Genomic DNA, 14,352 nt, shown 5'->3' on the forward strand with positions numbered 1-14,352 from the left:
TTTACTCCGGTAGGTTTCATTTGCCAGAACTTTGATAAAACTTCTTTCTTGAGTCTTACTCCATTTTCCTAACCCAGGTCGGGGATCCTTTGTTCGCTCTTTTGGCGGGCTTCTGCCCAGAAGCCCTCCTCTCGGCGCCTCTGAGTCTGGGGTGGGTCTGTTGTTTGGGAGGGGGAGTAGAACCCCTGGACAGAGTTGCCACAGCAACTCAGGTTGCACTCTAACCTGATAGGCTGGAGGGTCTCCTGCCAAGATGACCACCCCACTGTGTGAGTGACAGCTAGGCTGTATGAATGGGTCTCTTTCTGCATAAAAGCAGGGTCCTGAGGACTGGAAGAGCAAGACGTCGCCACTGTAACTACGGAACCGAAGGGGAGAGAAGCCAGAGACATCTTCAGCATCTACACCACCGGTGAAGCCCTGCCGGATCGTCTCACCACTTTTCTTCCACACGACGAGAGGAGATCTTCAGCGAAAGAGCCTCCTTCCCTTGAGCTGGTGGGGTCAACCAGTTCACTAATCGCTTCCTCAGACCTGCCTTGGTTGAATCGACAATGCCCAGCACTTGGAGACCGGATAGCCAGGCAGCTATCGACCCGGGCCGCGATTAAAAGGAGCGTAACTTTTAAACTTCGTTTGGCAGCACCGTGGCTGGTTTCATCCCTGGGTAGTGCAGCGACTTGAACCTTCCTCCACGACGAGAGCCTCTCTTCCTCTGTTGGATCCCTCGACCTGCAGGAAATTCCAGGAACAACCGCCACTGCAGGAGCCACTTCTTCACGTTTAAGGTACATTGTTCCGCCAGGCCGCCCTTTTTTCTGTGGTAGCCCTAAAGGTGTTTTAAATTCTTTTGACTACTTGTGGAGTCGGCCGCCCTCTCTCTTAACATTGTCTTTCGTCTTGCATCTACCTCTTCAACAATTTTCTACTAAAGACTTGACTGCAGCTACTAGAACATTTTTGCTCCTAAACTCCTGGTCCTGTACCACTGACTCTGGCCTATTGACTCTGGCTGATTTGTTAGATCTGCTCTCACTAGATTAGTTTTCAATGGGAAATGTGTGGGTGCACCTAAATCTTCTAAACCTCTCTTCCTTCCTACTGTTTTAACTTGTGGAGTGCCATTTTGCTCAGTTTTCATTCACTTATCTTTTGGCTAAAGTGTTACTGTGCATTACTTGTTCACCCAAATTCAGGGAAGTGTTGCTAGGAGGTGTCTGAAGGTATTTCAGTTCAACTTGTGCTTTCCCTTCCTTTCGGTACATTGTTAGAGTATCATTTGTAGTTGGTTTTCACTGTGCCATTTTGCTCAGTTTTCACTCTACTGCAAACATATCTATCATTGAATAGGGAGTTGTATATGCTTTTCTTTTGACTAAACTTGACTTACTGTATTAACTGTGATCTATGTGTTGACTTAGAAGTGTATAAAATAAATATATATTCTCTTTTTAATACAAAACTTTGGTCAGTGTTTCCTTGCTCCATAGTACTGTACTGCCTATTGTGTCAACCCTGAATACTGCTCATCTCCCTCTTGAGATAAGTCTGACTGCTCAGCCACAGCTACCAACTAAATCTTTGTGGTACAGACTGATACCAAAAGGGATTTATTGCTCTCACCTGTAGTCCTAATCTGGGGTAGTGCTCCCTCAGGGAACTGCCCTGAATTTTGCCTAACACTGGTGTACAGCAGTGAGGATAAAAGTATTGGATTGACATTTTAGTGTGTTACTTGTGCCTTGGTACAACTAACCACAAGGTTAAAAGTAAAAAAAAGTTATTTGAACAAAAGTCAAGAATGGAAAGTTATAGTCAGGAGTCCCTCTTTGCAAAAACTGCTGATTATCTTAAAGATTTGTGCAGACAGAAAGGTCTTCCTGTCAAAGGCAAGAAAACAGAAATTATTGATAGACTGTTAGAGAAACAAAGTCTGGATAGTGGTTCGGTAGGCCCTACTACTCCAGCAAATGTGGCAAACAGTAATGAGGATAATGTTGAAAATGTTATTATTGAGACAGATGAGGAAGAGGAGGATAACTATGTCTCCCCCTCTGGTCCTATGCCTGCTCAAGGGCCTCAACCTGTAGCTACTGGACCCTTACCAGGTCCCACATTAAGTCCTGAATTTATATCTCTAGAAAAAATGAGACTTGAACTTGAATTCAAAAGAATTAGTGCCTAAACTGAACAGAGACATCAAGAACTAAGGCTCAAAGAAATGGAGCTCAACCATGAGCTTGAGGTGAAGAAATATTCTTTGGAAAATGCTTCTTTCTCCGAATCCTCTAGATCTTCCAGTCCAAAAAGACCCCGGATGCCTAAAGAGATTGTGGGTATGTATGAACCTAAGTTGGATGTGTTAGATTGGCTTGATATATTTGAATACAATCATGGCCTCCATGATATCACATGGAATCAGTTGATCCCCTGGCTATTCTCTAGGCTCCCTTCTGTTGCATCTGATGTGGTAATGGAGTTGGGGGAGGTGGATAGGATGGACTATGAATGTGTAAAGCTAGCTCTGATAGCTAGATTTGGGAAGACTCCTTCCCAGTACCTTAAGAGGTTTAGGACCCTCAAAAAGCATGATAGTACCCCTTGGGCTACTTGGGTGAATGAATGTTTGAAGAATTTAGAGGGATGGGTTAAGGGTTATAAAGTTAACACTTATGTAGAAATGAGAGATCTTGTTATGATGGAGTCTATCTATGATGCCTGCTCTCCTGAGCTCAGACAGCACTTGGCTGATTCAAAAGAATTGGATTCTAAGAAATTAGCTAAGGCTGCTGACTTGTGGGTTGCCAACAGGGCTACTCACAAGGATTCAGGGGTAACTCAGAAAAAGGATGTGGGAAAGCAGCCTAAGAAAGACACCAAAGAGAATTCAAATAATTCCAATTCCAAAGAGGGCCACAACCAAAATTCTAAGGGTAAGCCACAGGGGAAACCAAATCAGGCTAGTGTACTTACTGGTCCCAGACCAGAAGGAAGTCAGAACAAGCCACCATTCATAAAGACATTTGGAAAATGTTATGGTTGTGGCTCAACCGACCATGTGAAAGGGGATCCCAGATGAAGGGTAAACCTTCAGGGGTCCACACTGTCACCTTAGCCTTCGCTCCAGAGGAGGAAGTACAGTGGAAACTTTCAATTGCTGGCTGATGATCCCATTGGAGTCTCAGCTAGTGTATCTTTAGTATCTCTTGGGTTGTGGGAACAACATAATTTAGATCTGTATAATTCTATCCCTCCTAATACTAAGAGTATTATAAAGACAGTGGGCCTCATTACGACCCTGGCGGAGTGGGTTTACGCCAGCGTTATTCGCGGCGGACCCGTCCGCCCTACTACGAGTTCCCGTAGCGCCATGGAGCCGTTTTCCGCCTGGTTTTTCCGGGCGGAGAAATCCATGGCGCTACGGGACCATGTTGTTAATTACGCCACCGTATTTTACGGTGGCGCAATTAACGCCTTCCCCACTCCCATTATACCCTATGGGGCAAAAATGGGAATGGGGAAGGGTAAAATGGGGAATGGGGATTTACCGCCCCGCCAAGGTCGGCATGGGGCGGAAAATCCGCCAACCTCCATGGCGCTATCGGCAGCTTTCCGCCGTGCTCCGCGGTGCATTTAGCACCGCGATTTCCGCCAGGGTCGTAATGAGGGCCAGTGTCCTAGTCAATGGTCAGGAGACCGCTGCCATTAGAGACACTGTGGCCAGCATAACTGTGGTGGACGAATCTTTTTTCAAGGTGGAGGATGTTGCTAGGGCACCCAAACGCCTCACCAAGTTAGCTAGAGGGCCTGTGCAGATGCTTCCCCAATTACCAGCTCTCATCCAGTGCAATGAAATGACTGTCAGGATACCTGTGAGTGTACAATCTGAAGTACCAGGAAGGGTGCTGTTGGGCAATGATCTGAAAGACCTGGGAGTAGTGTCAAGTACTCAAAAGAGAGTGTTTTCCTATTAGGAAAGCTTCGTCCCCTGCACACTATCTAAAAGGCCAAAGCCTAATGGTGATTAGAGAATCGTTAAAGATGGAAAGTCTTTTAAAGGCATTTCAGATATATATTCAAAATTTCACTAGATAATTAAATTTTGACAACTTGAAGGATAAATTCATAAGCAAGACGATTTATTATTCATACAAGATGGTAGGCCCAACGCGTTTCGAGTAGCAAACATCTCTTCATCAGGGACATTTTTTCTTTAAGAATAACATTTCTATAAAGAAAAAGAAACATTTTAAATTTAAACAATATTTTTAGTCAATAAGCAATTTCGAAAGCAACAATTTCAAAACAACTTCAATTCAAGGACATCTCTGAGATACATGTCGACACACAGATCCTGGACTTAAAGTGTACAGTGCATAATTCAAATGGACTTAATTGTTTTAGAGTGTCTAACAGCCTTTAGAGTGAAACCATTATCAAAAATTGACAAAAACTTAAAACTCTTAATTTGAATCAAAACAGATACATTTTTCATCAAAACAGATACATTTTTTCGTACAACCAGGTTATTACTGGTGCTAAATGCCTGTATATGCTATTCACGGAGAGAATAATTCAATGCTCTAAGTGTTTTTGAACAAAAATGGATAAACTGAAGTTGTCACATAAGGAACAATTATAGCTAGTTGTTCTTACCTATTTAAAATAGGCCAAAAAAGATGGAGTGTCTTGTACGGCCATAGATGAAGGTGTTCCTGAGATGATTTCGCAAAGTTTGTTCTTGACCTGTCGTGAGATCTGGTCTAAGAAGCAATATTCAGATAAGGAGAAAGACGCTGTCTTAATGACAAGAATATAGGTATCTGGTTGTCATGTTTATGCATAAGTGAAAACACACTTACAAGTCTTTGGTTGAACAACTGGTCCAATGGTAGAGCTGACCAGTCAAAGGTCACTGGGTATCTTAATCTGGTAAACGGTTAATCGATGAAAACTAATCCAAATCAACTGTTTCCAAGAAGAGTAACCTAAAAAACCAAGGTGGTAGAGGTAAGTAAAGGGGAAACGGGGTATTTTTTAGAAAAGCTGTCACGGACCAAGTAAAGGCTATGTGGCCAGAATGGAAATGGTTAGTCTCTTATTATGATTCTACATAAAAGTGTTTGGCAGAAGAAAAGCTTTATTCCCCAAAGTACCTGGCATAGAACAAGTTAAGGCTATGTGGCCAAATTGGGAATAGTAAGTATCTTATTTCGATTCTACATAACTAAGTGATACCAAAAAAGTGATAAAGTCCAAGTCAACTTACTTCTCTTCCTTTTTTACAGGTCCCAAAATGGAGCAACATCCAGACCGGCTAAGGCTGTGGAGGCGTCTGCCATTTTGTGATGGAACTCGTCTTTATGTACCTTTCGGACAAGCTGACGTCATTCGCGCATATGCGAGTGACGTCACTGTTGTTTATATATTGAGTGAGTGACGTTGTTCGCGCGCGCGCGTGCAACATGTAAATAAAGGTGTCTATGTAATCAACATGGAATATTAGGCAATCAGGTGCTCCAAGGGGCATGTCGTCTTGTTACAGCTAGAAAATGAGTGGGAAGCGATTCCAATGAAGGTGGAAAAGGTGCATGTCACATTATAGGTAATGACTCCAACTTAGTGACGTCAATCGCACATACGCGTTGTACGTCCACCAAGTTAAATCTCTATATGTGTGTTAAAACACTTAGATGGGAGAATGAAGAAGATAAACCAGTGATAGGTTTGGTGCAAATGGCTGTCTGTATTTTGACTAACGTCATGTTTACACGTTTGACTAAAAATACAAATTAAATGTTATCGGATGTAACTGTGAGGTCTTATTGACTGCTTTTCAAAGGTCCACAGGACATGCTTGGGTAAACGAGGGGGTTTAACCTAATGATAAGTAGAAAAACCTACATGGGCACATGGTCATAGATGCAAAATAGTCATGGAGTACCTGCCTGATTATTAATGGTTAAAGAAATGGATATCTTAGTGTCGACCATTATCCACATTTAAACATGTGATTGGCCTATTTGACAAATCTAGGACCTTGTGTAAACCATTATACACTTTTTATCATGTTGTGAACCTTTTTGACAAATATAGGCCATTGTCTTAGCACTAACCCCATTGTATGGGTGTACAATCTAAAGCAAAAGCATCACTAAAAGCAGTTTCTTGAAGATGAAAATCACAAGTGAATTAACAGCAGATAATGTAACTAAAACACTCATATGCAAAGAAAATAAAGGTCTTTGTTCTAATATTCGATACCCCAGTAATGCTAGGGTATGTTTGATGGGAGAATCTATTTAAAAACAAAGAAGCAATAGTAACCTATAAGGTTTAAACTGGTAGCAGCAATTGGTTTACTTGCATAGATGTTAAAACTTTAGAGGAATGGACCAAGGTAATAGTCCTCATTCATGCCTAGTGGTGTCATTGCGTCAAGCCGTTGGATCCAAAAAAGTTCTCTTTGTAAATCGCCACCCCTCGGGAGTGGGTGCATTACTTCCAATATGATCATTTTCATCTGTGAGATGTTGTGGTTATGGTCTCGGAAATGTCTAAATACAGGAGATTTGATATTTTTTGTTCTTATGGAAGACTTGTGCTCTGTCCATCTTTCTTTGGCTTTTCTGTTGGTTTTTCCTATATAATAGACTCCGCAGGGGCAACGGATGGCATAGATGACGTTTTTGCTGTCACATGTAGCATAGTGTCTCAGACTGATTTTTTTACCTGTATTGGGATGTCGTACATATTCTCCTTTAATGATGTTGTTGCAATGTTGGCAGTGGGGACATGGAAATGTGCCTGCTTTTTGTTTAGAAAATGTTGTTTGTAGTGGGTTTTTTGGCCTTTCCGCTTTAATGAGTTGGTCCCGTAGATTTCTTCCTCGTTTGTATGCCATCATAGGGGGATCTGGAAACAATTCTTGTAAGGTTTTATCTGACTTAATCGGGTCCCAGTTTTTGTGTATTATTCTTTTGACTTGAAAGCTTTGTCTAGAGTATTTCAAAGAGTGAATCAAATTTTTGGGAACTGGTTTACTGTTGCTTGCTAGGAGTTATTTTCTTTCCTGTGATTTGGTTCTTGTTATGGCTTTCTCTATTGTTTCTCCTGGGTAACCTCTTTCAATGAATCTATTCCGCATGGTTTCATATTCCATCTGTAATGTGGTAATATCAGATGTAATACGTTTCACCCTTAAAAGTTGGCTGTAGGGGAGGTTCTCCTTTAAATGTTTCGGATGAAAACTGCTATGATGTAAGCAGCTGTTAACATCTGTTGGTTTCCTGTATATTTTTGTCTTAAAACCTGGTCCATGTATCTCCACTGTAACATCCAGAAAATTAACTGAAGGTTTCCCAATTTTAATTGTGAACCCGATTCTTTCATTGCGGGTATTTAAGTATTTCCAGAATTGGAGAAGTTCACTTTCTCTGCCTAGCCATATACCAAAAATGTCATCAATGTATCGTTGCCAGCATTTAATTTTTTCTTTCCACTGTTGGTTTTGTAGTACAAATTTCGTTTCAAATTGGTACATGAAAATGTTGGCATATGAAGGTGCCACTGATGAACCCATTGAGGTTCCTGAAATTTGTAAATAAAATGTTCCATTATGTCTAAAGTAGTTGTTATATAGAATGATGTTGATTAATTCTATAGCTAGTACTTTGTGAATGTTGACGTTTTTGTTTTCTAGTAGAAACCATTCCAATGCTTCTATCCCTTCTCTGTGTGGTATTGAAGTATATAGACTGTTCACGTCCATTGTGAAAAGAATTGGGCTCTCCTCTGTGAGATTAACAGAGTTGATGATGTTCAGGAAGCGGGTGGTGTCCTTTAGATAGGTTTGAGTGCTTTGTACAGCTGGTTGTAGTGCCGTGTCCAAATATATGGCTAACGGCTGAAAGATACTTTCTGTCCCCGCAACTATGGGTCTGAAGGGAGGGTCAGTGGCATTTTTGTGGATTTTAGGTAATCCATAGAAAACCAGAGTCACTGGAAATTTTTGTATCAAAAATTCAGCTGTCTTGTCTGTGATCCAATCCATGTCTGATGCTTTGTCAACCACCTTCTTGATAATTTCTTTGATTTCATTTACCGGGTCTCCATCTAGTTGTATGTATGTCCTAGTATCGTCTAAGAGTTTTTGACATCCTATGTTATACATAGTAGTATCCATTAGGACTAGAGCTCCTCCTTTGTCTGCTTGTTTTAATGTTAGACTACTGTCCTGGGCCAATTGCTTAATGGCTTCCATCTGATGTTTACGAATATTCATTTTATTTGGCTGGCCATATTTTAGTCGTTTGAGATCTCTTGTAGTCTTTTGTTTAAACAAGTTAATCAAAGGATGGTTCACTTGAGGATGAAAACTGCTTTTGTTTTTGAGTTCCAAAAATTTAGATTTTGATTGTGGTTGCAGTGTATCTTCAATATTGTGGAAAAAGACTTTCAGTTCCATTTTGCGGATGAGTTTGAAAAGATTAACTTCTTCTTCAAAGAAAGAGGTGTTGTTTGTATAAATAAATGAGACCCCTAGATTCAATGTCTGAATCTGTGTTGTTGTCAGTGATTTAGAGGAAATATTAATGACCAGATTCTGTTTTATTTCTTCTTCTGTCTTGGTTTTCTTCTTTCCTCTTCTTGTCTTCCTCCCTCTAAAAAAGGTGTAGACGGTTGGTTTTGAGAAGATATCGTAGGTGGTATCACTTGAGATGCTGCGGTAGGCCCGCTTTCGCTAGTGGATGGAATCTCTTCCAGCTCTCCGCTGGTGACTTCACTGCTCTTTGTGTTGTTAGTGGGCTGCGGTTGTCTTGGTGGCCTATGTTGTGGTGGTCGGTTATTCGCGTAGAATTCCTGCCATGAGTAGACAATGTCCCTCGCGTAGTCTAGTGTATCCCTTCTAAACTTTCTTATTTTTCGTTGTTCCATGTCTTTTTTATAACTGTCAAGCTTTGTATTAGTGTCTTCCAAAATTTGTTTCAATTCCGTTGCAGTTTTGAATTTAGCCAGTTCGGATGTGATGTCATCAATCTCTTGTTTAAGGTTGGAAACAGATTTTGCCAATTCTTCAATGGTTAGCAATATTAGGTCTAGTGAGCATTTGTTCAGGATTTGCTCCCATCTGATGACGAAATCTTTATTCTCGTTGCAAAGGGTAGGTCTAAGATAAACTCTAAGTCCTCTTGGAATCCGTTTACACTTATAGTACTGGGCGAGGGTTGTTGCATGTAATTTTTGAGAAATCTCTCGTCTGATGAGTCGTTCTAATTTATGGATTAACCGTTCAGGGTTCTCTCCCGTTGGTGTATCTTTACTAGTATCTGATATTAAACCCAGAATTCTTGTCGCCTCTTCATCTGAGAAGGTCAAGGTTGTAGCTGCTTTGTCTGTTAAAGCGCTGATAGTCGAGAATGACATTCTAGTGTTCGTGGGTGCTCGTGTGTGGCTATGGTACCAACCCGTGAGGGTAAACAATACTAGAAACGTGGACAACACACTGTGCACATCTTGATTTAGACGATCTTATTACATATAGGTTGCATATTTTTATATATATCCAGAGATATTAAACCAAGTAAAGGTGCGGGGGAGAGGTGCTCAGCCTTGGTACCTAGGCTGGATATAGAGGACAAAAGAGAGTGTTTTCCTATTAGGAAAGCTTCGTCCCCTGCACACTATCTAAAAGGCCAAAGCCTAATGGTGATTAGAGAATCGTTAAAGATGGAAAGTCTTTTAAAGGCATTTCATATATATATTCAAAATTTCACTAAATAATTACATTTTGACAAATTGAAGGATAAATTCATAAGCAAGACGATTTATTATTCATACAAGATGGTAGGCCCAACGCGTTTCGAGTAGCAAACAACTCTTCATCAGGGACATTTTTTCTTTAAGAATAACATTTCTATAAAGAAAAAGAAACATTTTAAATGTAAACAATATAATATTTTTAGTCAATAAGCAATTTCGAAAGCAACAATTTCAAAACAACCTCAATTAAAGGACATCTCTGAGATACATGTCGACAGACAGATCCTGGACTTAAAGTGTACAGTGCATAATTCAAATGGACTTAATTGTTTTAGAGTGTCTAACAGCCTTTAGAGTGAAACCATTATCAAAAATTGACAAAAACTTAAAACTCTTAATTTGAATCAAAACAGATACATTTTTCATCAAAACAGATACATTTTTTCATACAACCAGGTTATTACTGGTGCTAAATGCCTGTATATGCTATTCACGGAGAGAATAATTCAATGCTCTAAGTGTTTTTGAACAAAAATGGATAAACTGAAGTTGTCACATAAGGAACAATTATAGCTAGTTGTTCTTACCAATTTAAAATAGGCCAAAAAAGATGGAGTGTCTTGTGTGGCCATAGATGAAGGTGTTCCTGAGATGATTTCGCAAAGTTTGTTCTTGACCTGTCGTAAGATCTGGTCTAAGAAGCAATATTCAGATAAGGAGAAAGACGCTGTCTTAATGACAAGAATATAGGTATCTGGTTGTCATGTTTATGCATAAGTGAAAACACACTTACAAGTCTTTGGTTGAACAACTGGTCCAATGGTAGAGCTGACCAGTCAAAGGTCACTGGGTATCTTAATCTGGTAAACGGTTAATCGATGAAAACTAATCCAAATCAACTGTTTCCAAGAAGAGTAACCTAAAAAACCAAGGTGGTAGAGGTAAGTAAAGGGGAAACGGGGTATTTTTTAGAAAAGCTGTCACGGACCAAGTAAAGGCTATGTGGCCAGAATGGAAATGGTTAGTCTCTTATTATGATTCTACATAAAAGTGTTTGGCAGAAGAAAAGCTTTATTCCCCAAAGTACCTGGCATAGAACAAGTTAAGGCTATGTGGCCAGATTGGGAATAGTAAGTATCTTATTTCGATTCTACATAACTAAGTGATACCAAAAAAGTGATAAAGTCCAAGTCAACTTACTTCTCTCTCTTTTTACAGGTCCCAAAATGGAGCAACATCCAGACCGGCGAAGGCTGTGGAGGCGTCTGCCATTTTGTGATGGAACTCCTCTGTATGTACCTTTCGGACAAGCTGACGTCATTCGCGCATGCGCGAGTGACGTCACTGTTGTTTATATATTGAGTGAGTGACGTTGTTTGCGCGTGCGCGTGCAACGTGTAAATAAAGGTGTCTATGTAATCAACATGGAATATTAGGCGATCAGGTGCTCCAAGGGGCATGTCGTCTTGTTACAGCTAGAAAATGAGTGGGAAACGATTCCTGAAATATCGCTTTCCAGGCCAGATCGGCACATTTGTAAAGACGTAGAGGAATTTAGATTTTGATTAGAGATAGTCTACCCGACAAAGAGAGTGGGAGACTGCGCCATTTCAACATTTGAGCCTCAGCAAGCTGCGCCACAGCCGCATAGATGTCAGCCAACAGTGAATCTTTAGTGAGGGACACCTGCACTCCAAGGTACCTGATGATCATCGAAGGGGGAATTCGCAGGACGGTTGTGTAGTGGACGGGGTGAGCTGGAAGATTTCGGGTTTGGAATAATTTATGGTGAAGCCAGAGAAAGTGCCAATTTTGGTTATGTCTCTCAATATCGGATCAAGGTGGGCAGCCGGGTCTCTAATATATAGGAGCACGTCGTCGGCGTATAGATAAATAATCTCGGGAGTATCACGGAGATGTATACCTTTGCGCGTGTGTTTGTCCCTTACATTATCAGCCATGGGCTCTATGGCGAGCGCAAAGAGTATCGGAGAAAACGGGCAGCCCTGGCGGGTACCTCTGTGGAGAGCAAAGAGGGCCGAGGCCCTGGAATTGACCAGGACTCTGGCTGCGGGGCTTGTGTAGAGGAGTTTGATGTACGACCTCATGCGAGGGCCAATTCCCATTTTGTGGAGCACTGCCCACATGTATTGCGAAGACACCATATCAAATGCCTTTTGGGTATCAAGGGTGACCGCCACGGCCTGTGCGTTGCGGGTCAATTCTGGCCAGAACATTGAACAGGCGATGGATATTTAGGGCAGTGGATCTGCCGGGCACAAAGCCACTCTGGTCGGGGTGGACTAGGTGGGGCATAATGGGGAGAAACCTATTGGCAATGATCTTGGCGAATATTTTTGTGTCAGTATTGATCAGAGAAAGGGCCCTATAAGACCCACATTCGTCCAATGGTTTGCCTGGCTTGGGTAATACAGTTATAAGCGCCTCACGCATGGATGGGGGTAGGATGTTTGACTCTAGGGATTCGTTCCACACCTCCAGGAGTCTGAGTGCCAGAATGGCTACATGCTCCTGATAAAACTCAGAGGTGAGGCCGTCGGGGCCTGGTGCTTTGCCCCTGGGGCAGTTCGAGATGACCGTGGTTATTTCATCGAGGTTGATAGGGGCCTCAAGGAGGTCGCTGGTCGCGCAGGAGAGGAGGGTCATGGGGATCTGATCTAATAGGGCGTCAGTGTCTTGCAGGCTGTGTTCTTGCTGTGGGCCATATAGGGTCGTATAGAATGTGGTGAATGTCCCGAGGATTTTCTGGTCAGACCAGCACATGGTGCCTCGTGTGTCCTTGACGCAATCAATGCGATTCCTGCCCACCTCAGTTCGGACCAGCCTGGACAGTGTTCTACCAGGCCTGTCCCCCTCACCATACTTCCTGGCCGTCACAGGGCGGGTGAAGTACCAAACCTCTCTCAGGGCATGGGACTCAAATGTTTCTAATTCCGCTCTAATCTGTGCCAGTGCAGTTGGGGAAGGGGAGGTGGAATAAGCCCTCTCAAGCTCTTTTAATTTCACTTCTGACTGTTGCAAGCTATTTTTTATGGCCTTGAGGATCCCAGCCTCTCTAGATATGCACATCCCTCTGATGAAGACCTTGAATGCCTCCCAGCGCACTCCATCGGAGGTGTCATGCCTGTTGTTGCACTCGAAGAAGGTGTTGATGTCAGCTAAGATATCGGCTTTAAAGACTATGGGCCTCATTACACGGTAGGCGGTAAGGGTTTTACCGGTACCGGTATTTTACCAGTACCGGTAAATCCTTACCGCCTTACTACGAGGCTTTTTGCAGGCGTTAAAAACCAATCCGCAAAGGGACCCAGGGAGCTAATTACGGTACCGCAATTTGCGGTGCCGTAATTAGCGCCTTCCCCATTCCCATTATGCCCTATGGGGCAAAAACGGGAATGGGGAAGGGCAATGGTGGAAGAGGAAATAACCGCCCCTCCAACCTTGGAATGGGGCGGTAATTCCCCTTTCCACCAAGGCGGTGCCGGTATTAATTGCGCCATGGTTCACCGCCTACAGTGTAATGAGGCCCTATGTCTAGCAGGACTTCTGACTTCAATCTCCAAGAGGAGCGGGGGGGCTGGTCGTGTCCCAATGTTATCTGGAGTGTTACCGGTGAACAGTCCGATAGTGTGCGCGGTAGTATCTTGGTCTCCATGACCCTGCCCATCATGCAGCTCGATATGAGGAACAGGTCGACCCTGGAGAGGCTATCGTGTACCGATGAATAAAAAGTGTACTCTCTAACTTGTGGGTTGAGAGCTCTCCATGCATCTCTGAGATCCAGTGTGTCGATGTGGGCGTGTAGCCTGTGGGCTGCGCGTGACGGGGCTCTGCGGGCCATCCCGGATCTATCCAGGTCTTTGTCTAGGATAAAATTCATGTCCCCGCCCCAGATGATGGGAATCCCAATGTATTTCAGAAGCGTGGTGGTGATTGCATCAAACTCAGGGGCATCAAAGTTCGGGGCATATGTGTTCACTAGGAGGCATTCCATATTAGCGAGTGAGCAATGGAGGATTACGTATCTACCCTCAGGGTCAATATGGCTGGAGCGCAGGGAAAACTGGACTTATTTATGGATTAGAGTTAGGACCCCCCTGGATTGGGTGGAGTACTTCGTGTAGAATCTGTTGTTGCCCCACGTGGGGGCGAGACATGCTGCTAGGCGCCCGAGAGCGTGGGTCTCTTGGAGAAAGAGGATTTTGGCACCATGTCGCTGGGCATAGGCAGTTATCCTGCGGGCCTTAATGAAATTGCTTAGGCCACGAACATTCCATGTGACAATGTTTAGAGCCATAGCAATATATTATGGGACACCCCAGTAGTAGTATTCGTAAGGATTGTCTCTCATGCACCTGCCATGTGCACAGTAGTGTTGAGTCAAGGTCATGCGTCTCTCAGCCATGTTTTTAACTGTTAACACAACCCCAATTATACCACCCCCCACCCTCACTGCCCAACCCCAACATGCAGTGCAGATCCCCCACCCCAAAACACACCCGAAGCCCCTTGGGCTTGCTCCGACCGGGAACCAAAGGTCGGAGGACCAGATCCAACGTGGATAGGGCC

At 42.9% G+C, this 14,352-nt stretch overlaps 2 protein-coding genes across 5 annotated transcripts in view; one reads left to right on the top strand and one right to left on the bottom strand.

Annotated features, from left to right (window-relative positions):
- The window catches only part of ADTRP (androgen dependent TFPI regulating protein), a 561,463-nt gene that overhangs the window by 291,972 nt on the left and 255,139 nt on the right, over window positions 1–14,352 (top strand). The gene's annotated exons all lie outside the window — the stretch shown is intronic.
- LOC138497154 (uncharacterized) lies at window positions 4,119–10,428 on the bottom strand. 2 transcript variants are annotated; one of them, XR_011278528.1, is made up of 4 exons: window positions 9,788–10,428; window positions 4,863–4,988; window positions 4,657–4,763; window positions 4,119–4,228 (listed from the first exon to the last, which is right to left on the bottom strand). XR_011278528.1 is itself a non-coding variant. In XM_069620431.1 (3 exons), exon 1 carries the CDS (start codon window positions 8,465–8,467, stop codon window positions 7,061–7,063), a length of 1,407 nt encoding a protein of 468 aa, XP_069476532.1. In that variant the 5' UTR covers window positions 8,468–9,490; the 3' UTR covers window positions 4,119–4,228; window positions 4,657–4,763; window positions 4,863–7,060. The 2 variants fall into 2 exon arrangements, 1 of the variants encoding a protein (XP_069476532.1); XM_069620431.1 differs by lacking the exon at window positions 9,788–10,428 and having other exon boundaries at window positions 4,863–9,490.

This window comes from Ambystoma mexicanum, chromosome 5q, assembly GCF_040938575.1.
Source record: "Ambystoma mexicanum isolate Mex_15411 chromosome 5q, UKY_AmexF1_1, whole genome shotgun sequence".
NCBI lineage: Eukaryota > Metazoa > Chordata > Amphibia > Caudata > Ambystomatidae > Ambystoma > Ambystoma mexicanum.